This window comes from Colobus angolensis, unplaced genomic scaffold, assembly GCF_000951035.1.
Source record: "Colobus angolensis palliatus isolate OR3802 unplaced genomic scaffold, Cang.pa_1.0 Scaffold311, whole genome shotgun sequence".
Taxonomy (NCBI): domain Eukaryota; kingdom Metazoa; phylum Chordata; class Mammalia; order Primates; family Cercopithecidae; genus Colobus; species Colobus angolensis.
This window is the reverse complement of record NW_012116389.1, coordinates 2,763,723-2,789,830: the sequence shown is the minus strand read 5'-3', so window position 1 is coordinate 2,789,830 and position 26,108 is coordinate 2,763,723. Positions and strand designations below refer to the sequence as shown.

Here is a 26,108-nt window from a genome sequence, read left to right as displayed (position 1 = left end):
TCTCAATAAACAAAAAAATATTGCTAGAGATTATCAAGGAATAGGTGGATTGATAAACCAAGAATAGGTGGATTGATAAACCTGAATGAGAGCACTCAATATTCAAATAAGTCAGATTCCCACTAATTATAAATTCAATATAATCACAACCAAAACACCAATGGGATTTTGAGGATAATAGGAGAGGGGTGGCATGCTTCATAGATTGACATTATCACATGAAAGACAAATGCACAAAAATAGCAAAGGAAAAAAACTAAAGTAGAAGAAAAATATGGGAACTCAGTCTACCAGACAGCAAAACAGAAAAGAATAAAATAACTTTAATTAAAACACTGTCATATGAATGCAGGAACTGAAAAATCATATCAGAACAGAGTTCACAAATGGACCTCCGTGCATGTGGGAACCTAGTATCTGATAAGACTATACTTTCACAGCAGTAGAGAAAGAATAGACTATGAAATAATGTTATAGCAACTAAATATCCATTTGAAGGGAAATGAAACTTGTTAGATCCCTAACTCACACCATTCTCTGCTTAAATCCACATAAAATATAGGTTTTATATATGAATTTACAGGGAATATATAAGAAGTATATGAAAATATATAGTAAATATTATATAATATATAAGAAATATTATATAATACTAGAATAAAACACAGGAGATTATTTCAATAATCTTGAAATGGTGACAACCTTTCTAAGAAGGCATGAAACTCAAAAGACTTAAAGGGAAAGATAAACAAATTTGACTACGTGGAAATTAACATTTTACACTTGGCAAAAGACTATAAACAAAGTAAGAGACAAATGACAGGCTGGAAGAAAACATTTACACCAAGTCAACAGAGAAAAGATTGATTACACTCATTAGAGTCAAAGATTTCCAACAAATTAACAAGCAAAGGGCAAGCATCTTAAAAGAAAAGGACAATGCAGAAAAGAAAATACAAATGTCTGGCAAATAAGTGGAAAGATGATTTCATTCATGATTAAGGAAACACAGTTTTTAAACAGGTTTTCCTCCTAAAAACCAAAAATCTGAGAATGTCAAGTGTTGGTGAGGGTGTAGAAAAATAATCAGTCTCCTACCCTCTTGGGAGAAATGTAAATTGACCCCACCATTTCGGACAGCAATTTGGCAGTTTCTTTCAGAATACTGAATGCCCGTACCCTTTGCCCCAGAAATCCCTTACGGAAATCTGGCTCGCAGAAATACTTGCACGCCACGCAGTCATGTTCAAGGCAGCAATGTCTGTAATTGATGAAAAATTGGAGCTACTTAAATGTTCATGATTATGGGACCAGCTAAAGAAAATATGCCACATCCCTGCCTTGGAATTTCATGCAGTCACCAATAAAGATTGGGTCAAATCAGATGGCTGATACAGAATATAGTTAATAAAGTAAAAATACAGTGAGTTGACAAACAAAGCATGACCGCACTTTTATTTTTTAATTTGCAAGTAGTGTGACCATAAATAACACACACACACATACACACTGCTAGAGAGTTTGTGGAACTTATGCTTTTTGTCATATGCTTCTATTATTTATGAACTTGTTTTTACTGAGCATGTATTACTTTTAGACTTTTATAATTTTTTAAACCAAAAAACATAACTGAGTAATAATTGAAAAGTTAAAGTCTATAAAGACAAACACATTATGTGCCATTTATTAGACCTGAGTCTACTTTCAGCCAGAGCAACTCTTGGCGGCAAGTGCAGTTCTATGAAGATTTTACCTTTATTGGGTTTGTCTCATGTATTGCATGCAGGCATGCACAGATGCCACCCACACCTACACACCTCTACACACACACAAAGTTCTCCAGCTCTGCATATGCACATGCATCACACATTTTTACAGTATCTTGAGCATCTCCAGAACATTTTTTAGTGTATTTATTGGTGCAAGGGAATAAATAGCCAGAGCCGAGAAAGCAGAAAGGGATGCATTGAGATTGAAAACCCCATGCTACCTCCACCATCCCGGGCAGGTGAAATATCCCATGACATCCTTGTGCCCCTCTGGCTTCTGGCTTTTCCCATTTGTCCTCAAGATGAGTGAGCCCAAGAAAATGTGGCCATCAGGATGGATGCTCATTGACTCGGGGCTGGTGTGAGGCTCACGGGTCCTCGTCCCTGAAGAGTGTGAGGTTGTGCTTTCGGACGTGTCCCAGCAGCACCTGTCCTCGCCGCTCCAGGGTCTGGAGGACCTGCTTCAGCCCCTGGGCCCCGCCTTGGCTTTCCCAGAACACGGGGTCCATCTGCAGCGACTTAAGCAGCATATTCTGTAGACACCCTGATGCGAGAACCTTCACGGCAGACTCAGGAAACCTGGAGCGAAGGCCCCAGAACCCCATAACAGAAAGAAAAAGCAACAGTGATCTCAGAGAATTTCAATAACAGGTGAAGTCAGATGGCCAGAGCTTGCATAGTTGAGGAACTCTGGCGAAGTCACCCTGCAAACTCCCCAGGCCTGCACCTGCTATCTCATTAGCAGAGGACCCTTTGCCTAGCTCTGCTGTGAAGACAGGGGATAGACCTTTCAGATGGGTCCCATCCTACAGAGAAGCCAGGTGAACAAATTCTGCTATCCCAGGCTCCATTTGGCAAATGCAGGGCCAGAAAGAATCCTGGGAAGGCAGAGCTGCCTGCCAAGAGTGAGCAGGGAGGGGTAGACTCTTCAGCCTAGCGCTCCCACCCAGAACAAGGGAAGGACTAGCCTCTCCACACCCCAGCAATGCAGCTAGTATTCTGCAGGCACAGGAGGCCCTCTGGATATTGGGGTAGGCCCTGCCAACTGTGTCCCCTCTCAGCTTTCCCAGGGCTCCCCACCACCACCTAAAGTTCTGATCCAACAGCTTGTCTGATGGACCGTGGGCTTCTCAGGGCCACAGTTCAAGGTCCCAAGGTTTGCAGCAAGGCCATCAGGTCTCAGTCCCGTGAACTTCCACCCAACCCTTTTGACTCTCACCCATCTATGCCCTCCAGCAGCCGAAAGTTCAGCTTGTCCTCAGGGTGCTGAAGGTTGCCAGCGTTATCGATGTAGACCAGGTGAGATGGATTGCTGCTCCGGACCTCAGGGAAGAGGGTGGACAGAGACAGAGGTGGGTAAGGGTGCAACTACGGCTGACACCTATGGACTTGGTCAAGATTAAGGGGCTGAGAGCCCTGAGCTGTCAGTCCCACAGTCCATGCTAACAAACAGTCCTCACAGCTGAGCACTTACTCTATGCTGGGCACTGTGCTAAGTGCTTCCAGGCATCCTGTCAGTTAATTCTCCCAGTAACCTTAGGAAGTGGGCACTAGTGTTAGCCCTATTTTACAGAAATGGTGGCACCTTAAATTAAGCAATTTGCACAGAATCACAGTTAGTAAGTAGCTGGGCTGTTTCAAACCTGGACCCATAGGGCTAAGGCAGAGCACCATCTGCTAAATTGCAAGGCCAAAGGACCGATCCTGTTTTGGTGGCTGAAGGGGTGAGGAGCACAGGTGGGAATCGGCAGGTGCCAAGGTAGCCTGCTCCTCAGGGCCATCACTGTGAGAGGCATCACACATGTGCTGCTCACATGTGTACACACTCAGTCACCCCTTTGTGCCACCTGTGCCTATGCACCTGGGCATCCCCCTTAGCATCACTGAGAGCACACAGAGGTGTCCTTTATCCTCAAAAAGCAGTGATCACACTCTGTTTCTATGGAAGAGTTTAGCAGCTCCTAAACATTTTGAAAACCAAAATCAGCACCAGAGAATTCTTTAGTACCTTAAAGAATATGGTGTGGTTGTGAATGGGAGACCATCTCTTCTGGTCCCCACTCCCATGCACGCACTCCTTTCCCACATAGCCTCCAAAAGCCCATGGGCATTTCCCACAATCCTCTCCAGTGGCCTAGGCTTAAGCTATGAACTTCTGTTTCCAGGATCCCAGCTTCCCTTCTCTCTGCCTCTTCTCCTTTCTCACCCCACTCCACATGTCAGGATCACTTTTTGCTCAAAGCTGGGTGGCTCTTCCCTCTAGAAACTGCTGTCTTAAAAGATCTGTGAAATGCCTGCTCACCAGGGGTAAACAACGGCTATTAAAGCTTTGTCTCTCCTGTGGATATTTACCTTTGACAAGGGAAAAGGAGAGATGGCTCTGGGGGTAGAGGAGGAGAATTGCCAGCACCCCCACTAAGCAATCCTGGCCTCCAGGTGATGTGGCCTCTCTGAAGCCCATCCCTGGACACCATGCTGACAGCTACCCTCCAAGAGGAAAGGGAGGCTGTGGGGACACTATGCCTCACTGCAGGAGAAGATAGAGAAGCCCTTCCCTAGGGGAAGCACCTTGCTTCTTATGCAGAAGAAGTGGTTATTCTGCCCTCTCCGATGGCCACAGCACATTGCTTCCTACCCTGGACTCTAGTTTTGACAGGAGCAGCAGCAGCCTGTGAGCCACTGGGGTCTTGGGTTCATGCCCTAATGCTGCTACCATATGGCCTTGGAGATTCCTTTCCCTCCAGACTGCAATTCCTCATTTACTGGCACAACGAGGATGTTGACTAGACACACCATTCTCAAACTCTACTTCCAGGAGCCCTAGTTGTTCTCTGGAGTCTCTTAGGGGCAGTGGAGACAGTGAAAACGGAGCTCCAGCCCTCACGCCACACTCCTCCTCAGGCACATTCTTAAAGCTCCATTTTGTCAGTTTATATATTGCAGACTCCTGGAAATATCCAAACAACTGGTTTTGCTGAAAAGAACAAGACTGGGAAACCCCAGCATCAAATGATCTTTGAAACTTGTTAGCATCTTCTGAAGGACACAGGAAGACCTGGTTCTGGGGTGACAAGGGGATGGTGTGGAGACGTACCAGGATGTGGACCAGCCGCAGCTCGGCCGGGTTCCGACATTTCTCTCGGAGCCTCTCTTCTACACAGGGGTCTGAGGGCTCAGGGTCGAAGCCACAACAGTAGCGATCCAAGCGGTCGTGGACCTGTGGAGACACCCAGCCTTTGGTAGGGTCAGGCAGGGCAGGGGGCCTGCCTCCACCAGGCACAGCACGGAGGCCACCTGACCTACTGTTTCCTACATGACGCTGGCGCCACACCAGGGGTGACCTTCAGTGGTTCTCTGTAATGGTCATTACTAAATGGGGCTTCCGCTTTCCTCCTCTGGTCAGCTCACTCTGCACAGCAGGAGCTGTTTGCTCATGCCTCAGGCCACTGTGGATTTTCACCCAGTGCCCACAGCTTGACCTACACTGTTGCTCTTGAGCTCTAGCCTGGAACCACTGGGGCTCCAAATGCTGACCGTCTGCCTGTCTACCCAGGGAATTCCACATCACTCTATTTTTTCTTTAAGCAGCAAATGCTACATCAAGGATTCCTCCTTTCTTTAGAGGTGCAAGTCCTTTAATGATCATCTCAACAGCTCCAACTGGACAGCTCTTTCACCCTGCAGCAGGCCTGAATCAAGCTGGGGAAAGAGGAGGGCATCCTCAATGTGGTGTGCGGTCAGTTCTGAGGAGCTTTGCCACCCTTCCCCTGAATAGATACATACAGATGACACCCACAGCATTTTAGAGTGGATCAGAGGATTCCTAGAATCACGCTTCCCACTCACTTGCTTCCAGGATGCTTTCTTCAGAAGGAAAGTCACAGCCTGCAAGTCGGCAGTAGGAAGAATCGTGGTCTGCCCCAGCTCTGACCTACATGAGGATAGTATCTGCTGTAAGTATCTAGGACAAAGAGATTGAGGATGGAGAGGCATACAAGCAGAAGTGGTAGAGTCCTCTGAGGATGGTTAGGGGAGGGCTTGCTGTGGGGAGAAAGACAGGAAAGGGAGAATAGTTGAAGTGAGGAGTTGGTCTGGAGAAGGCTTGGGAGATGCTAGGGAGTGGATGAAAGATGAAGTGAGGGCGGCTGAGCAGCAGGGAATCACCATCACACACAGGATGTGCAAGCCTGGGAAAACTCATTCTATTTCCCTTTTACAAAGGAAACTTGGTTTGATGCAATACCTTGATGAGTGCTTAGGGTGGAAGGTGAAATTACAGGAGGTCTGGGTGTGGGAGGACTTGCTTTGCATGGGACAAGAAGAAAAGTTAGTTTCTTGCTGTGGAAGGGGGAGGACAGAGGAATAGAGAAGGTGAAGGGAAGCAGAAAGCAGCAGAAGGCTGGGGCTGTGAGATGTACCCTCCCATAAGTTCTCCATCCTGCAGTGAAGCTGCCGCCCTTGTGAAATGTTTGGTGGATGCTGAGCTTTGAGTTCAGGTTTGGTGTAGGGCAAGTCAAGGTAGTGCTCATGGCACATCAGACAGAAGGAGTCCATCCACTACATCCAAATCCTAGGAAGGGCTCCAAACCCCACAGGTTATGGGACCAGGGGTTTTAGTTGTTTTCTTAAATCTCTCAGGTGGTGATGAAAGTCAGTGGGGAGGCCTTGAGGACCTCTGGGATCTACCAATCAGGACAATGAATCACATAGGTAACTAACTCTCAGGCTGCAAAATATACTAAGTTCCTGAAAGAGCCTGCTGTGGGGAAGACCTAGATTGGACACTCTGATCCCATCTTTGCAGAATGGCTAGTCTGAATCTTTGCTAGAAAGCCTAGGACCACCACTGGAGAGGAAGACATCAGCCTGGGAACCTGGAAACTCAGTATGAAGGGAGCAGAGCAGACCTCATTTCAAGAAAATTGTCATTATCTGAACTGTCTGGTGATTCCCCGGTAAACTCTACTAAAAGGCATGGTTTTTTTTGGTTGCCCGGTACTAAAAGCCTTCTCCTGGACGGGTAGAGGACATGTGTTGAAAACATTTACTGGCAAATGTTTCAACAGCATGGCTGTCTGAGACAATGGATAACAGTTGGGACAAACAATAGATTAACCAAAAAGCTTAAAAAGGAAGAGATAAGAAATGAAATGTCCAAGGGGCTGTGAAAAGCTCCAATATGTTCCTGGAAATCTGGAAGGCCACATACACATGTGTAGGACTGTGCACATGTTCAGGAAAAAACTGAAAAGACCCTAAGCTCTCACCTCTGGTTGACCTTGAGACTGTACAAGCATGAGTGAAGGCAAAAGCAGATTTATCAACTGCATACATATGTGTTGGAGATGCCTCAACACACACACACATACAGACCCTTTGGCAAACACTAGGAGACTTACTGGCTCCAGAAATTCATGAAAATCTGCTCGATCATCAGTTGATCACTGAACTAACTGAGCAGAAATTTCAGTGGCCATATACAATAAAGAATACAGATGAATATAGAATTTGTTCATAAAAATAAAATAAGCAAATAACAAAGAAAATAACTACAAATGAAAAAAACTACAACAAATAGCAACAACAAAAATCCTGGGGAAAAGAAGAATCTGATTTTCAGAGTGGCCACCTTATATTATTTAAATACTCATTTTTCAACAAAAAATATGAGACACTCAAAGAAACAAAGTATGGCCAATATGCATGAAAAAAGGCAATCAATCAAAATTGTTCCTGAGGAAGCCCAGATGTTGCAGAAAAAATTTAAATTAGCTATTTTACATATGTTCAAAGAACTAAAGGAAATCAGGCCTAGAGAAGTAAAGTATGAGAATGATACCTCACCATAAAGACTACATGAATAATGAGATAGAAATTATAAAGAGAAACCAAATATAAATTATGGAGTTGAAAAGTACTATGGCTTTTAAAAATTCACTGAGAGTATCAAACAGCAGTTATGAGCAGGCAGAAGAATAAATCAGAAAACTTGAAGATAGGTCAACTAAGATTATCAAGTATGAGGAATAAGAAGAAAAAAATGAAGAAAAATAAACAGTGCCTCGGAGATCCATGTAACACCATCAAGTGTACCAACATATATATAAGAGGAGTTTTAAAAGGAAGGGAGGAGGATGTGAAAATAATATTAGAATTAATGTCCAAAACCTCCCCAAATTTGGTGAAAAACATTGATCTACACATCCAAGAGGTCCAGTGAACTCCATCATTAATATAAACTGAAAGAGACCTATACCTAGAATAAAACTGTCAAAAGCCAAAGACAGAGAGAGAATCCTAAAAGCAGCAAGAGAGAAGTCACTCATCACATAAAAAGGATTATTTCAAAGAGTGGTTTGGTATCAGATTTATCAAAAACCATGGAGGCCAAAAGGCAGAGGAGTAATATTCAAAGTGTTGAAATTAAATTAAAAAAAAAGAGAGTCAGTCAACCAAGAATTTTATCTACAGCAAAACTATCCTTCAAAAATTAAGGATAAATGAAGACATTAACAGAACAACAAAAACAGAATTTACTGTCAGCAGGCTTGTTCTACAAGAAATACTAAAAGGGGGCCTTCAGGATGAATGAAAGGATACTAAGTAGTAACTTGAATTAATATCAAGAACTAAAAAGCTCTGTTCAAGATAACTATATAGATAAACATAAAAGACAGTATAAATGTATTGTTTTTGGTCTGGACTTCTTTTTTCCTCTCTGATTTTAAAAAACAACTGCTTAAAGCAATAATTATAATCTATGCTGATGGGCAGAAAATGTATAAAGATGTAATTTGTGACAAGAATAGCATAAAAGTGGGAGGGGAACAGATTTATATAGAAAGAAAGTCTTTTTACGTTATTAAATTGCTGGTAATCTGACCTAGATTGTTATAAATCAAGATGTTAATGGTAATCCCAGTGCAACCAACAAGAATATAACTATAGTCCTAGTTACCAACCAATCTCACAAAACCAGATGTTGAGAAATGAGACAGCATTCAATAGTCCCAAGTACTGTCCCCAAACATTATTTTCTCTGTTTTATACAGTTGAAAACGGAGAAATCACACCTCAGGTCTAGACAGGCTGAGGGCATTTCTGTGAGGCCACATTAGTAGCAGTAGAGCAAATGGATTAAATATATCCACTGATTCTAGTAAAAAAGCAAGTTTATGCACAGAGGCCAATGCACAAAGCCCAGAAGATTGGTCCAACTTGGCAAAGAACCACAGCCCTGTTTATGCAGTGAGCCAATTAGCAAGACTGCCTGAGGAGGACCCTCTTTACTGCTTTGGCCTCCTGAACTTTGGGTAACCAATACCCGATTTTCCTTCTTTCCTCTAATACCCTATTATGAAAAATTTCAAACATACAGCAAATTTGAAATAATTTTATGGTGAATACTCACATACCCATCACCAAAATTCTACCATGAATATTTTACTTATTTTATGACATATCTAACCATAGATACATCTCTATATCCATCCATTAAATTATCTTGTTTCTTATTTTTTATGCATTTCAAAGTAAGTTGCAGACATTAGAAATTTCCCTCTAAATATGTTGGCATGCACACTGCTCATTAGAGTTCCTGGTTTTCCTATAAGAGAACCAATCTTCCCTGCTAGATACAGTCTGATGGCATCATCAATCCAAGTATCCTGCACATCCAGCCATGAAGTGAAGATGGGGTCCAAGCTCCTCTAACCATATACCCTCCATCCTTCCCCTGACTCTTCAGGCTTCCCAGGCCTTTTTCTTCCATTCCTTGAAGCCCTTAATATCTTACCAAATACAGATTCTTTCCTTGCTTATGTTAACCAGAGTTAGTCTCTGTTGCTTGGAATCAAACTCCCTTCAAGTGATGCACCCCCTGAATTTTCCTTCTTCCAGGTTAAAACACACTTGGGTTCTGAAACTATGGTAGATATTTCTATCAAACTATGGTAGATCAAAAGATGGCCCCCACCCATCAGCCTAGGGCTCACCTACGGAAGGTCCCAACCATACAGTGCCCATATGTAGAGGTACTCTTGCCCATAACAGGCTTAACCCACCCACACAGTAGGCTGAAAGTGCTGGAAAATCAATGCTCCCAGGAGCAAGCTTCAACCAATGACTTATGGCAGTTAGTGTACAAATATCATAGCCCCTCATCTCCCAGGGGAATGATACCTGACAGCAGTGTTCTACAAAGTCTGTCAAGGGCCCTCATCTGGGTTCAGCCTCACTTGCTCATGGTGGCAGCCTGCTCTTTACTGTACCCTTCATTAGCTTTTCTTCCTTCCCTGTTTCACTTCCCCATTTGCTCACCAGGTTTCCTAGGACCACCTCCCAAATAAATTGCTCTATTCAAATTCAAGTCAGAGTCTCTTTTTGGGGAACTCAAACCTAGATAGAAACCCATCACAGTCTCTATTGCTGTCACATGTCCAAGCTCTTGTTGGTCAATATTCTTGTCATACTTTAGTACCTAGCACTGGACACAACAGCTGAGAATCAAGTTATAGAGTAGCACAGAAACATTGCCTCCCTGATTCCAGATGCTAAGACTAGATTCGCATCTTTGCCAATCTCATCATATTGTTGACACCTATTTTGCATGTCCAAAATTAGCAAGTCTCTGTCTCATATAAGTCCATTCAGCCAGGGCTTCATTAACCTGCATTTATACCACTGACTCACAGGCCCTCAGTAGAAGACTTTGCATTTAACACTATTCTATTTCCTCCTTTAATCTTTCATTGCAACCCATTGAATATTTTTTGGATGGTTTTGTTGTCACATTCATTTGCTTTTCCTTCCCCTGCCAATTTTAGGTTATGTGCCAGCCAGACCAGTAAGCTACTATACCAATGGGAGTGTTTTCAACCACAAGTAACAGAAAACCTGACTCAAAATGGCTTAAACCATAAGGAAGATTGAGATTATCTACAGAAGGAAGTCTTGAGGAAAGGCAGGCTGGGTGGATTTAGCAGCTCTATATTGTCATGATAAGGACTTGGGTTACTTTCTGCCCTCCACATACCACCCACAATGTTAACAGCATCCCAGTGTTGTCTTAGGATGCCTGCAGGTAGTTGCTGTGGGAATATGTTTCCTTGTTCCTGTCCAGCAGGAGAGAAAGAAAAAGAGTATGAGAGAAGGGGAGAGAGAGGAGGAATCTCTCCCCTCAACAACCATGGAATAGAAGGCCTTCCCTTCAGCCAAATTAAGAGGCACACATTCTTGGACCAATAGCACTCAGTGGAAGATGTTAATGCACTGATCCTTGAACCCATTGCCCCTGAATCTAGGAATAGGTGGAAGGTGAATCAAATCAGGGCTCTGTGAGGAAGGACTACAAGAGACTGGTTGGGTCCCCTACAGCCCAGATGTCCTCATTCAGGTTACTAATAAAAATGTTGGCTAGGACAGGGTTAGAGAGCCCTGCAGCATACCACCAGAGACCTCACAGCCTTCCCGTTCATTTTAAGTCACTAAAGCTAGTATCATACCACCTGTATTAGTCTGTTCTCATGCTGATGCAAGAGATGGTCTCCCAGTCTTGGGCAGCTCTGGCCCTGTAGGGTAGAGACCCCTCCCGACTGCTTTCACTGGCTGGCATTGAGTGTCTGCAGCTTTTCCAAGTGCAACAGTGCAAGCTGTCAGTGTATCTACCATTCTGGGATCTGGAGGACGGTGGACCTCTTCTCACAGCTCCATGAGGCAGTGCCCCACTGGGGACTCCGTGTGGGGACTCTGACTCCACATTTCCCTTCCACACTGCTCTAGCAGAGGTTCTCCATGAGGGTTCCACCCCTTCAGCAGACTTCTGCCTGGACATCTAGGTGTTTCCATACATCCTCTGAAATACAGGTGAATGTTCCCAAAGCTCAAGTCTTGTCTTCTGTGTAGCCACAGGCACAGCACCATGTGGAAGCCAATAAGGCTTGGGGCTTGTACCCTCTGAAACAACGGCCTGAGCTGTACCTTGGCCCCTTTTGGTGCAGCTGGGATGGAGGGCACCAAGTCCTAAGACCACACAAAGCAGCAAGGCACTAGACCCGGCCCACACAACCATTTCCTCCTCCCAGGCCTTTGGACCTGTGATGGGAGGGCTGCTGTGAAGACCTCTGACATGCCTTGGAAACATTTTCTCCATTATCTTGGCATTGACATTTGGCTCCTCGTTACTTATGCAAATTTCTGCAGCCAGCTTGAATTTCTCCCCAGAAAATGAGTTTTTCATTTCTACCACATCATCAGGCTGCAAATTTTCCAAACTTTTATGCTCTGATTCCATCTCAATCATAAGTTCCAATTCCAAACCATCTCTGTGAATGCAAAAAACTGAATGCTTCTAAGAGTATCCAGGTCACATCTTGAATGCTTTGCTGCTTAGAAATTTCTTCTGCCAGATACCTTAAATCATCTCTCTCAAGTTCAAAGTTCCACACATCTCCAGGGCAGGGGCAAAATGCCGCCAGTTTCTTTGCTAAAGCATAGCAAGAATCACCTTTATTCCAGTTCCCAGCAAGTTCTCATCTCCATCTGAGTCCACTTCAGCCTGGACTTCATTGTCCATATCACTATCAGCATTTTGTTCAAAGTCATTCAACAAGTTTCTAGGAAGTTCCAAACTTTCCCACATCTCCCTGTCTTCTTCTGAGCCCTCCAAACTGTTCCAACTTCTGCCTGTTTCCCAGTTCCAAAGTCACTTCCACATTTTTAGGTACCTTTATAGCAGCACCTCACTCTTTGTGGTACCAATTTACTGTATTAGTCCATTTTCATACTGCTATAAACAACTGCCCAAGACTGAGTAATTTATAAAGGAAAGAGATTTAATTGACTCACTGGTCTGCATGTCTGAGGAGGCCTCAGGAAATTTACAATTATGGCAGAAGGTGAAGGGAAAGCAAGAAACCTTCTTCACAAGGTGGCAGGAAGGAGAATGAACGCAGGAGGAACTACCAGGCACTTATAAAACCATCAGATCTCATGAGAACTCACTATCACAAGAACAGCATTGAGGAAACCACTGCCATGATTCAGTTACCTCCACCTGGTCTCTTCCTGGACATGTGGGGATTATGGGGATTACAATCCAAGATGAGATTTTGGGTAGGGACACAGTCAAACCACATCACCACCCATATATGAGTCTACTCCATGCTTTCACATGCACCCCATCCTTTGCAAGAGTCACCAGAGGCTACCAACACAGTGGTTTACTGCAGAGATCAGAAAACTTCTCTATAAAGGACCAGAGAGTAAATATTTTAGGCATTGGAAGCCATACAGTCTCTGTCATAACTACTTATGTCTGCCACTGTAGTGCATATCTTATATGTTACAGATAATATATAAACAAATAGGCATGGCTATATTCCAATATGTTGGTAGAAGAGCTGAGGCAGGACTGGCTTGTCTGTCATAATATGAAAGAGTCTTGGAAGATGTCCGGGGTCCAGGGTCTAAAACCCCTCGTGGCCTTTGGAACACCAAGCTCTATGCCAAAGGGTGGAAGTCTACCCTGCCACACCACAAACCTAAGCCCAGGGCATAAAACCCCTCATGACTTGGATGGAATCCAGGGCTCAGGGCATAAAACTCCTCGTAGCCTCTGCAGTATGCACAGACTTGTTGGTTGCTCTCCCAGGCTCGTAAACATGCTCTCCATATCTCAAGCAGCACAGTATATTCTATATGTGTCAAAGAAAATGCTAAACCATCACAGCTACTCTTGATGCACCGCTACATTTCTACCCCAACATCCTCACGCCCTCACCTGTTTACATCCTCAATGTCTTCACCACCTGCTTCTTTGTTTGATCACCAATAAATAGTGGGCTCCCAGAGCTCAGGGCCTTTGCAGCCTCCATACCAGTGTTGGCCCCCTGGACCCACCTTATGCCTTCTTAACTTGTCTTTTCTCATTCCTTTGACTCCACCAGACTCTGTAGCCCCCATGGCCTCATGTTGGGTGTGATCACCCCTTCCCCTTCCACCCTTTGGTACAGTGCTTGGTGTTCCAAAGGCCATGAGGGGTTTTAGACCCTGGACCCAGGACATCTTCCAAGACTCTTTTATATTATGACAGACAAGCCAGTCCTGCCTCAGCTCTTCTACCAACATATTGGAACACAGATAAAACCTTATGTGCACTGAAATTGAATTTCATATAAATTTAGATGTCCCACAATATTATTCTTTCAATTTTTTTAACCACTTAAAAGTGCTAAAATCATTCTAAACCATTCTACAAACAGGTGAGGAGTAAATTTGGTGACATTGTGGGCCATGGTTTAGTTTGTGACCTCCAGTTTGAAGTTCAGATGAATTTGGGGATGAATACTGCCTCCACTATGTCCTGGCTGTGTGAATTCAGGAAATTACTCATTTGCTGTGCCTCAGTTTTTTCATCAACAAAATGGGGAGGTGATACTCCCATGGGGCCATGTTGAGGATCACACAGGATGTAATGCAGGAGGCAGATGTTATGGAGAGTTCCCAGAAGTCTCTGGCCCTGGAGGGGACAGGTCAGTGGTTCTCTCCTAAAAAGCACTGGCCTCACCCCCCACTCACCCAGCACTACAGGCCTGAGAACCAGAGTCTGACATAAAGGAAGTTATGACGGTCTAGTATCTCTTCCATGCACAAGTCTGGTGTTTGGAGCATGGACATATCTGTGAGACAGAAATCCACCAGCTGAATTACCTTGGGCCAGGAGAGCAAATGTCAGGACAGCTCTAGCAAGCCTGAAGTGCAATAACTGCTCTGGATTTTGCTTCACACCAGCTGCGTGGCCAGCCAAACCACCTTGCTCCCACCAAACCCTCCCTGCTCCCGTCTCAAGGCCATTCTATGCAGATTTAAACTTGCAGCAGCATTTATTTCCAGAGGAAGCTACAAGAAATACTGGCCCATATGATGCGTGCAGTGCTGGCTTCCCAGAATCTACACCCATTTGAATGTTTCACCGTGAGGGCTTGGCTGGCACACTTGCCAGTTTGATTATTCTGCAGTGCTGTCTGGTTGGTTTTTTCTACAGAAGAGAAATTAGGTTTAAACAGTAGAAGACTAGCAGCCAAACAAGACCAAACTTGACTTTCATTCCCATATTCCTTCAAGATTTGATTTTTTCCCCTTTTTGAAAAAATGAAGAGATACCAAGAAAAAATGATAAACCTTTAGAGTTTGGGTTTTCTGGCAGTGTTACATAATCGTGTGGACAGAAGTTTTTGTTTAATTTTAGTTAAGCCATTGTAATGCCCTTACTCTGTGCCAGGAATTATCCTTAGTGCTTTACCTATCACAAGTCATTTGACCCCTGCTAGCAGCCAAGAGATAGATACTGTTATTGTTCCCATTTCAAAGATGAGGCTGAATAATGAGTCACAGATGCTGAGTAATGTGATCCAGCCCCCAGAACATGTTTGTCATAACCAGAGACTTAGTTGAAGGTTTTTGGATGCAAGAACAAATCGAAGTGCATGACTGGCTGCCAACATGAAGGATATAGTAGGGTCATTGTCTCTGTGACCTCCCAAACAGGACATCTGGATGGGACAAGATACTGCAGTCTGCCAAGGAGGGATACCAGGTCCAGCTGTGGGGGTGGGAAGTTACAGAGTGAAGGCTCTGGGGCCAAGACTCAGGTTCCTCAAGCACTGCCTGATCTGGGTCTGGTAGGGTCCAGAAGAGCCATCTGCTGTCCCTGCTGTCCCATGCCCCCAGTGCAGAGATGCTTTCCCAAACTGGGAGCAGTCACAGGCCTGGGACCTTCATGGTGGAAAGGGTGGCTGCTGGCTAGGCAGGCTCACTGCCTGGGGATCAGAGAGTTGCAGCATAGTTGGAGGCAGGAGGAGAGCCAACTCCCCTTCCCATACCCTAAAACCTCTCTCCAAGGAGGGTGGCAGGCTGCTCCCACACTGGCTGGCTGGCTGTTGAAGAATTTGGTGAGGCTTTGGGAAGGTCAGAGTGTGGAAGAGGAGGGAGTTACTCGGCACTGACTCTTACTCTCCTCTAAGGACTCACCTTGCTGTGCTCCTTGCCTTTCCACATACATGGCATCTTCCCTGGAAGCTCCAGGGAGGGAACATCTAGACTGCTTCATCTGCCCAAACCCCGAGGCCAGAAGTCTCAGCACCATCTTTGGAAGCCAGTGAATAGACCAGCTGATGGGCTTTGAGGAGCTGGATTGAGAAGGACTACGGCTTATCTAAAAAGACATCTGTGGAGCCTCCTAAATTTTAAACATCAACACAAAACCCAGCAGCTGTTAAAAGATGAATCCACCACAGCAAAGTAGGTTCTGACCAAGAAAGCTAAGATGAATCACCATTGGAACACTGTCACAAAATGTCCCCACTTCAATAATTAGGGGGGAAAATATGGTGACCTCTTCCACGATACCCAAAAGGCATTTGATAAAATTACACATCCATTCCTGACAATGAAACTCTTTTTTTTGTTTTTGTTTTCTTTTGAGACAGGGTCTGGCTCTGTCACCCAGGCTGGAGTGCAGTGGTGTGATTATAGCTCACTGCAACTGCCACCTCCTAAGCCCAAGAGATCCTTCCCCCTCAGTCTCCTGAGTAGCTGTAACTACAGGTGCATGCCACCATGCTTGACTAATTTTTAATTTTTAATTTTTTTTTTAGAGACAAGGTCTCCCTATGTTGCCCAGGCTTGTCTTGAGTTCCTGGGCTCAAGCAATCCTCCCACCTGGCCCACTCAAACTGGAATTACAGTCGTGAGCCACTGCACATGGCCTGAAAACTCTTATTAAAGTAGCAATAATGAAGAATTCCTCATATCTTCAGTCAAAAGCCAGCGTAGTGTTTAATGGTGAAACACTAGAAATTGTTCCAAATCTTTAAGAAACATGTCACGTCTCTGGGGCCAAGACGGGTTCCTCAAGCAGTGCCTGATCTGGGTCTGATAGAGACCAGAAGAGCAACCTGCTGTCCCTGGTGGCCCATGCCCCCAGCACAGAGACGCTTCCCCAGAATGGGAAGAGTCACAGGCCTGGGGCCTTCAGGATGGGAAGTCCTGGGATTACAGGCGTGAGACACTGCACCTGGCCTGAAAAACTCTTAATAAAGCAGGAATAATGAATAGTTCATCACATCTTTGGTCAAAAGCCAGCATGCTGTTTAATGGTGAAACACTAGAAATTGTCCCAAATCTGTAAGAAACATGTCATGTCCATCATTCCATTAATATTTACCGTTGCTCTGTGACACCAGTAAATGTAATGAGGTAAGAGTAAGAAGAGGAAATGAAAAGATAGAATCCCATTTGTTACAGATGAAATGATGGTATGCAGGGGAAGCCCAAGAGGATAAACTGAGCAAACATTAAAAACAAGATGAAGTCAGAAGGTGGATGGTGGCAAAATTAATATGCAGAAGAAATCGCTTAAATATGGACAAAGAGCTACCAGCCAGAACATGTAATGAAAGAAAAGACCCTATTTCCAATAGCCACAAGAAGACAAAATGCCCAGGAATAACCCAACCTGAAAGTGAAGACCCAGCTGAAGAAAACATCAAAATGTTTCTGAGGAACATGAACAGATGGAGAGGCATAACCTGTTCTCGGCTAGAGTGACTATATTTCAGGATGTAAACGCTCTCTATATTAATCCAGAAAAACTTGACTTGATTTCAAGAAAATCCCAAAAAGATCTGGGAAGGGGAAGGAAGTAACAAGCAAAAAAGTACACAAGAATATAAAAAAAATTCTAAAAAAGAGCAGTGAGAAGGACCAAGTCCTACTAGTTATTAACATAAAATATAAAGCTCAGTAATTCAAACAGTGTGACTCTGGCATATAAATAGACCCTTTCCTGGAACAGAAAAGAGTCCAGAAATAGACCTATATACATATGGAAATTGGCTCTATGGGTAAAGGTAGCCTTTCAAGTTGAGGGAAAGATTGATTATTCAACAAATGTCACTGGGACATTTGGGTTGCCATCTGAAAAAAAAAAAATAGTTGTTTTATACCTTATCCCTTACTCCAAAATAACTTCCAGATGGATCAGAGATATATCAAAAACATGAGAGAATTTAAAAAATAACCCTGAAACGAGAATAGCCTTTTAAAATATAGCACATGAACCTAGAAATCAGAGAAAAGCCTGGTCATTTTAACAATGTACATTTTTAAAACTTTCTACAACTGCAAAAAAACTACAAACAAAGCTTAATGACAATTAATCTAAGGGAAATATTATATACTACAACGGAAAACAAAGGGCTAAGTTCCTTAATCTGTAAAAAGTTCTTAAAATCATTAAGAAAAAGACCAACAACCCAGCAGAAAGTGGGGCAAAGAACACGGATGGAGCTGGAGCCCATAATGCTAAGCAAACTAACTCAGGAACAGAAAACCAAATACCACATGTTCTCACTTATAAGTGGGAGCTAAACATTGAGTACACGTGGACACAAAGAAAGGAATCACAGGGGCCGCACAAAGAAGGGAACAACAGTCAGTCACAGGGGCCTACTTGAAGGTGGAGGGAGAGGATCGAAAAACTACCTCTCGAGTACTATGCTTATTACCTGGGTGACAAAATCATCTGTACACTAAACACCCACAACACACAATTTACCCACATAACAAACCTGCACATGTACCCCTGAACTTAAAATAAAAGTTTTAAAAATAAAGAAATAAAACCTACCTAGGCTGGGCACAGTGGCTCACGCCTGTAATTCCAGCACTTTGGGAGGCTGAAGCGGGCAGATCACCTGTGGTCAGGAGTTCAAGACCAGCCTGCCCAAAATGGCAAAACCCCATCTCTACTAAAAATACAAAAATTAGCCAGATATGGTGGTGGGCGCCTGTAATCACAGCTACTCGGGAGGCTGCGGCAGGAGAATCACTTGAACCTGGGAGGCGGAGTTTGCAATGAGCCAAGATTGCGCCATTGTACTCCAGCCTGGGTGACAGAGTCAGACTCCATCTCAAAAAAATAAATAAATAAATAAATAACCTACCTGGTGGCAGATTGTGCTGGTAGCAAGAAAAATAGATGTTTCAAAAAAGAAAAGAAAATGGGGCAAAGAATATGGATAGTATTTTTGTCTTTTAAAAGGCTTTTAAACAGAAGCAGGACTAAGATTGAGGCCAAAAAAAAAAAAAATCAAAAGAGGTACTCACTTTTTTTTTTATATATATACTAAAAGAATAAAGATTTTTATTAAGCATTGTAAGTTGCATTCAATAGCCTTCAGATACACCACACCACAATCCATCAACAGTCAATCAAACCCAACAGCAGTTCATTCTTGCACAATCCATGAGTCAGGGCCAAACTCCCTTCAACTTACAGTAAGATCCTACTTAGTTCTTGTGGGCAGGGGTTGGGGATTACACCTCATTTCTCATCACTAATGTGATGAAGAGCATCAGAAGTACACGAAAATGATAAGAAGTGATTCTGATTTCAAAGTACATTGTTTGGAAACATTAACAAAAACATCAAAATGATAGGAATATACCTGCTTCTACTAAATTCTCAATGGGAAAGTTCTCAAGAACAAGCAATTTGTTTCCTGCTACAGAATGGGGTGTGTGTGTGTGTGTTTTTTTAAAGATCAAAGAGTTTTTTTCCACAGAATTTCATATTTGCTAATATGAAAGCATAAAACGGCAACGAAGAAAAATAGTGCATACAGCAGTGAATACACCAGTGTAATACTGATGTTTGAAATGGCTAGATAATTTTGGGGGGGCTTTAGAATAAATGCAACAGAGGTCAATAATCATAAAATTGCAAGGTTAGCGCAAGATCAGTCAACGACTAAACAAAGTTAACATCTTTTCTAGGACTATTACTATTATTAGCATTTTTGTTTTGCAAATGGGCACATACTGATAAGAATGGAAGAAAGGACGATAACATGCATAATATTAACTACACACTTCAAAAATTATGAACCATGCAGAAGTTTAGCTCAAGTAGTAGTACTAAAGGTCTACATCCGATTCAAAACCACATAGTTCATTGATCACAGATGCATGGTGTGAGTCACGAAAAGTTTCAGAACACATTGTGTTGATTTTGAAAGGTCATTTGCATCTTCTATTTCAACTTTATCTCCATTTAACTTGCTCATAAGTATGTATGATGTATTGTATATTTAAAATCAGCAGAACAGCAATATTACTCTACAATTTTTTAGTTTTGATAGTTGTACTTTTTTTTTAACACAAAAGAACCACATCAACAGTGATTAAATTTAAGAAAGAAAAACTGTGGTTGTGCCTTATTTCTTTCATAATCATAAAAATCAAACCTTAAAGAAAGCTTCATTGTGAAACAGCAATGCAAAATCAAATATAATGGCATACATATGGTGCCAAATACTAAAAATTATATTTTAAACTATATATACTTCAAGACTGCCAAATTTGTTTCCTTTATACTTCAAGAAACACAACTATAGGCTTTTGTCATAACCAGTTTATTAAACTTTATGTGTACCTCATTTTAAGAGTGGGAGTCAAATGCTCTTCATTTTCTTTCTCTTTTTTGTTTTATTATAGCATTTTGACTATAACTGGTTAAAATTTTAAATGTAATGTTTAAATCTCTGATATTAAAGAGGGATCTGAATTTCCAAAGTCCTCATTTCTCTCTTACAGAAAGGACAAAATGTACATAACTGCAGGTTCTTTCTCTCCAGATATTCCTAAATCCTTACCTTCCAGCATCCTTCACCCTCTATAAAAAATACATTTACTCTTCTTTATTTAAGACAGCTGCCTCCAGAGCAGCTTCTCTGCCACAAGGGCTGTCTGTACTTAGGGCATTTAAATGACGATTTGTATTGCACGTTTTAGAGTCATTATTCAAGACACTTTCAGAGTGGCTGGGGGCCCTGGCATCACCTGGGGTCCCGTTCATCTTGGGAGTCGGCTTCTCCTCAGCCATCACTCCATTTTTAGCCAGGGACCCTTCTGAAGACAGAGGACTTCGATTCCCCAGATTTTGACTTAGGTTCTTTGGCCGCTTCTTCCACTGAAGCAGCATAAGGAGGTCTGCCCTGAATCGCTGCCTGGTTTGAGGTACTCACTTTCAGTGTTGTGCAATCGCAGGGTCAGTACCCAAGAGTGAGCATGCTCTTAATTTTCTGCACCTTGGAAACCTCTCTTGCCTCACGTGTTAGTTTTCTATTGCCATGTAAGAAATTACCATGCGCTCAGTGGCTTAAAAGAACATATCTATGATTTCACAGATTCTGTGGGTGAGGAGCCTATACATTTTTGCTAGGTTCTCAGCTCAGGGTTTCCCCAGGCTACAGTCAAGGTGTGGACCAGGGTTAGATCTCACTCTAGCTCAGGGTCCTCTCTTCAGCTATTCAGGTTGCCAGCTGACACCATTGCTTGCAGTCGGAGGACTGAGGTCCTCAGGGTTGCTACAGTCCTTCTAGATGTCTCCTCTCCCCATAGGCAGTTCCTAACATGGCTGTTTACTTTTTTCCTTGAGGCCAGCAGAAGACTCTCTGGTGCTTCACCTTCCTTAAAGATTAGGTCAGACCCACCCAGGATAATCTCCTATAACTGATTAGTAAACTAATCACTGGAGTAATAGTCTTTCATATTCGAAACTGGCCCAATTTTCCAACCAGCTGGATGCCCATAGAACTGAAGCTTAAGAAACGTACATTTGTACAATAAAATGTACCTGCCGCCTGTCGACCGGCTCCTCTTCCATACCCCTAATTCCTGTTTTCCCCCACTGGTTACAAAGACGCTAGACCACCTGCTGCCTGTTAACCAACTCCTCTTCCTTGCGCCTGTTGTTTTCCTTCCTGGCTATATAAACTCTTAACTTTGGTCAGGGAGGAAGGATGGATTTGAGATTTGGTGCTCTGTCTCTCTGGCTAGCATTGCTGGTAAAATAATAAAGCCTTCTTCCCTGGCAACACTTGTCTCAATGATTGACTTTCTGTGAGGCAAGCAATGGGACCTAAACTGAAACCCTGGTGTTCAGTAACAAAGTTTGGTTCTGACCAGAAACACCTTGCTTGTGGGTCAGCTGCCACAGGTTGGGAGAGATTCAGAAGCCTCTGAAGCTGCTGTCTGACTACATTTGACTACATGTGGCCCAGTGGTTGGCTTTGGGCTCTCTCTCTGGCCTCGTCACCGCTGGCCCCAACTGCATTCCTGATTGTCTAGGAAGCCTTTGAGATTTGACATGTGCATCCAGACAAGTGAGTGGCTTTGTGGGTACCAGACAGCAGGATTGGCTCCTCCCAATTTGGGAGCTGAAGGAATATCCATTTGCATGTTGAACAAACCCAACTGACTGAGAGAGGAAAACATCCTGATTGTTTCAGTTTGGAAACTCTTAGGGCTTGTTGCTTGTTGCAGCAGTTGAATTGTGTTTTAGTGACTCTGTGTGTGTGTGTGTGTGTGTGTCAACACAGTCATGGGAGGTCAAAGTTTGATCCCAGAGTGCATCCCGCTTGGGTGCACTCTTCAGGGTTGGTCTGAATGTGTTGTAGGCTGATGAAGCCAGGGAAAGTCTACAGCCATAGCACCCTGAATGTGCCCGATCTCATCTGATCTCATTAGTACGTGATGTTCCGTGGTGCTGCTTGGCCCAGTGTTCTCTGGAGTCGGGGGCAGGGGTGGCCTTTAAAAAAAACAAGCTGCCATAGAAACTGCTTTACCCAAAATTTTGGTTTGCAGCGTTGATTATGTTACCTATTGGAGCAAGCAAAGTTTAGCCATGTGAACATGTTCATAAAACAGTGAGTTTGTGTTGCTATCTCATGGCTAGAATTCTGACATACAAGCTATTGGATCTTGCTGGATGTGGTGGCTCATGCCTATAATCCCAGCACTTGAAGAAGCCACGGCAGGCAGATTGCTTGAGCCCAAGAGTTCAAAACCAGCCTGGGCAACATGGCAAAACTCTGTCTCCACAAAAATATTTAAAAATTAGCCGGGCATGGTGGTACACACCTGTAGTCCCAGTCACTGAAGAGACTGAGGTGAGTGGATCAATTGAGTGCAGGAGGTCAAGGCTGCAGTGAGCTGTGATCACGCCACCACATTCTAGCCTGGGCAACAGAGTGAGACACTGTCTCAAAACACAAAACAAATCAAAACAAATATCAAAAAAACTATTGGATCTTTGTGTGTGTGTGTGTGTGTGTGTGTGTGTGTATGCATGTTTAGATGTATTTACACATATTATACATTGTATCTACCAAATTGGTTTATAAATACAAGAACGCTCATAAGTAAGTCCAAGTGTTTTTCAAGTCTGTGTGACTTAAATAAATTTTTAATAAACAAACTGGCCCTGAGATTTTGGTAAAATAAAAATAGGAGTGGCTTTGGGATTGTCAGCATACCCTTTTGACTGGGTTTTATATTTGTCTCTGCTAGATATTTTGAGGTGTCAAGGTTTGGCACAGAAGGTTATAAAACTATGATAAACCTAGCCACAATAAAATGATCTTTGTGTGAATTTGTTTTCAGCCTTGGCCCCCAGAATGAGAGCAGACCTGAACCCAACCCACAGCTTGCAGCTCAGCTCAGTTGAACCCAACTGACCCACGGATCCTGGAGCAAGAATAAAGAGCTGGCATTGTAAGCCATTGAGTTTTGGAGGTTTGTTACATACACAGTGTTATTTCAGCAATCCCTAATAATACAGAGTGTTATATGGGATTTGTGAAACATAGGTAGGCTTTATAGGGTGTATAAGAGATGTGTATGTGTGCAGTGCTTGCGTTTTGTGCCTAAGTAAATGGGATGTGGAGATGTACACAGAAAAGCAAGGGTTTATACAGGATAAAACCTACCCCAGAGTGGGCTGAATGCAATTTATACCCAGCCCCTCATCAGAAGGTTCCTGGGCAGGAAAACCCACATTCTATAGCCCTGCATCTCTCTGACGTGTCAGTGGTTTCTAGGAAGGTGGCATTAGCCAGACAGGGGGTGTTTGACTGGACTAGCATTCAGCAAACCAGGGAAGAAGTGGCACGAGTCCAGCCGAGTCATGTCTGCCCATACAACCAACCTGTGTGTGTTTTGGCTACAGAGACTTGTCCCCACAGCAGGGCTTGGCAGCTGAGGAAGAGTCCCACACTGCAACCCTGAGAGGTGAACAGAGGGGCTCTGTGTGGAGCAGAGAGCAGCTGCGAGCACATCAGCTGGACTGGGGCTTTGCAAGGAGCTGTACCTCAGAGATCAAGGCCCCAGGACACCCCTGCAAACATCCCCTTTTCCTGCCCTCGTTCATGGACAGCTGAACAGTGACTGTGGTTCAGAGACTGAGCTCTAGAGTCAGCCCATCCAGGCTGCTGCTCAGCCCACCAGCTGCCACCTTGGGCAAGTAACCTAACTTCTCTGGGCCTCAATTTCTCAACTTTAAAATAGGATTAAATATAGTATCTCACTCATAGGTTGCCATGAAGAGTGGATGAGTAAATTCCCGTAAATTGGGATGGTACCTGCTTATTATTGAGTGTGTACCATCAGCCAGGCACTGTACTAAGTACATTACATGAATGACCTTGCATCCAGAAACTATGCGTGATCAATGTTATTATCTGACGAAGGCTGGGATCCCCAGAGGACAGACCAGGATTCAACTGAGAGCAGTTTACTTGTGAGCTAACTCCAAGAAACACAAGTAGAGTGGGGAAAAGAGTCAGCAGTTACCACTGTGAATAACTGGGCTCCAATCCGGCTAGATTAACTGAGAGGTGTGTAGAATATGCATACAGGGCATCTGTAGGTGTACAGCTACTCTCCTCAGTTACAGCTGGAGGCTGCTCCTGGAGACAGCATGACCAACCTTCCTTGTTTGCTCACGACTGTCCCAGCTTCAGCCCTGAAAGTCCTATGATCTACGATCTGGGAAACCCCTCCTTCCCAACCTGCATGGTTGGCCACACTACTTGGAGTGTGCTCATTCCCCAGCACTTCCAGTGCAGCAAGCAGAGCAAGCCTGCAGATGCAGGTGCCAGCAACCAGGAGTATACCAGGTACTAAATGGTCAGGCTCAAGGGGATGAGATTGGGGTGCACAACCCCATTTTGGGGTGAGAAAAGTAGAGCTGAGAAAGGTTAGGTAATCTGCCCAGGAGTACACAGTGGGAAGTGGCCTGGGGGTGGGGGTTCAAACCCATGTCGGTCTGATGCCAGGGCCCATGCTCTTCACCATCAGGGTCCATAGCTCCTCCTTCCACAAAGTAGCAACGGGGACATAGATTGGAGGAGCTGGGAGGAGGTCAGGAGATCAGCTAGTCTCATGACTGGAAACAGACTTATCTGTAGGCAGACTGGCGTAACATTCAAGAGGCCAGGAGGACAGTAGGTGAGTGTTGGACAATAAAGAGGTAGAGCCTGTGGCCAAAAGGAGAGTACGGCAGCCTCCAAAGGGGGCAGCAGATGCTCAGCTCAAGCTGCTTCCTGCTATATGGGAATGAAGGATCAGTATTACTAAACCATCCAATTTTTCAAGAGAAGCTGGATTTTTATGGTAAATCTCTGAAGTATTACATATTGTCTAAGAATTTTCTAAAATAGAAACCCAAACCCGTGTGAATGAAAACACCACATATTGGTCCACTCACCTCTGCATGTAACCCTAAGGGCTGACATTGAGGACCCTTTTCTTCAACAGGGGTCTCTATAGAAATGGGGGCTGACTCCATGTGCATTTGGTGCACACATCCACCCTCACTGAGCTTTATCTGTTTTTTGTCTTTGTTACTGTCTGGCCATGTTTCCCCACATGGATATCTATGGTGGACATCCAGCTCATGGGCACCAGAACAGCCACACTGGTTGTTAACAGACCAGTTAGTAAATAGCTGGTGCCTGTAGTCCCCCAGTCAGCCCGTGTACCCTGACAGTCCAACCCCTTCCCTGGGATTCCCACACTACCCCTCGATCCAGCAACTCCAGGGTTAACTCCTGACAGGTCAGGGGCCTCAGCAAGCACAGTTCCTTCTCATTCTTCAGTGCCCAAGCATCCTCCCTTTCTCTCTCCCTCTCCCATTCTCTCCATCACTATCTCCGTCTCTCCCTCTCTCACTTTTTAAAAAATTATACGACCATCTTGAATCCTTGTTGAGTCAAAGATGTAAAGTTATGAACAGTAGTGTGCTGGTAAATGTTGAACAATCAGCTCTCCAGGAGTAAAGGGGAGTCCTGATTTGTAGCATTTGCTGCTTTCCATGGTGTAAACAGATATTCACACCCTGATGGATTTCAAGCTACCAACATGAGCAAATGTGGAGTTGTTGAGAGATGTGCAGTGGCACACCGTTAGCCAGCATTTATTTCATAGACACGAAGCTGC

General features: G+C 43.8%; 1 protein-coding gene across 1 annotated transcript in view; it reads right to left on the bottom strand.

The window, feature by feature from the left end:
* Positions 1 to 821: 821 nt before the first annotated feature.
* Positions 822 to 26,108, bottom strand: part of FAM198A (family with sequence similarity 198, member A) — a 79,925-nt gene continuing 54,638 nt past the window's right edge. Inside the window, exons 3-5 of the mRNA XM_011950973.1 lie at positions 4,864 to 4,986; positions 2,989 to 3,092; positions 822 to 2,348 (exon numbers count right to left, since the gene is read on the bottom strand). Of these exons, the coding sequence (XP_011806363.1) occupies positions 2,138 to 2,348; positions 2,989 to 3,092; positions 4,864 to 4,986 (438 nt within the window). The 3' untranslated portion in view covers positions 822 to 2,137. The remainder of the gene's footprint in view (positions 2,349 to 2,988; positions 3,093 to 4,863; positions 4,987 to 26,108) is intronic.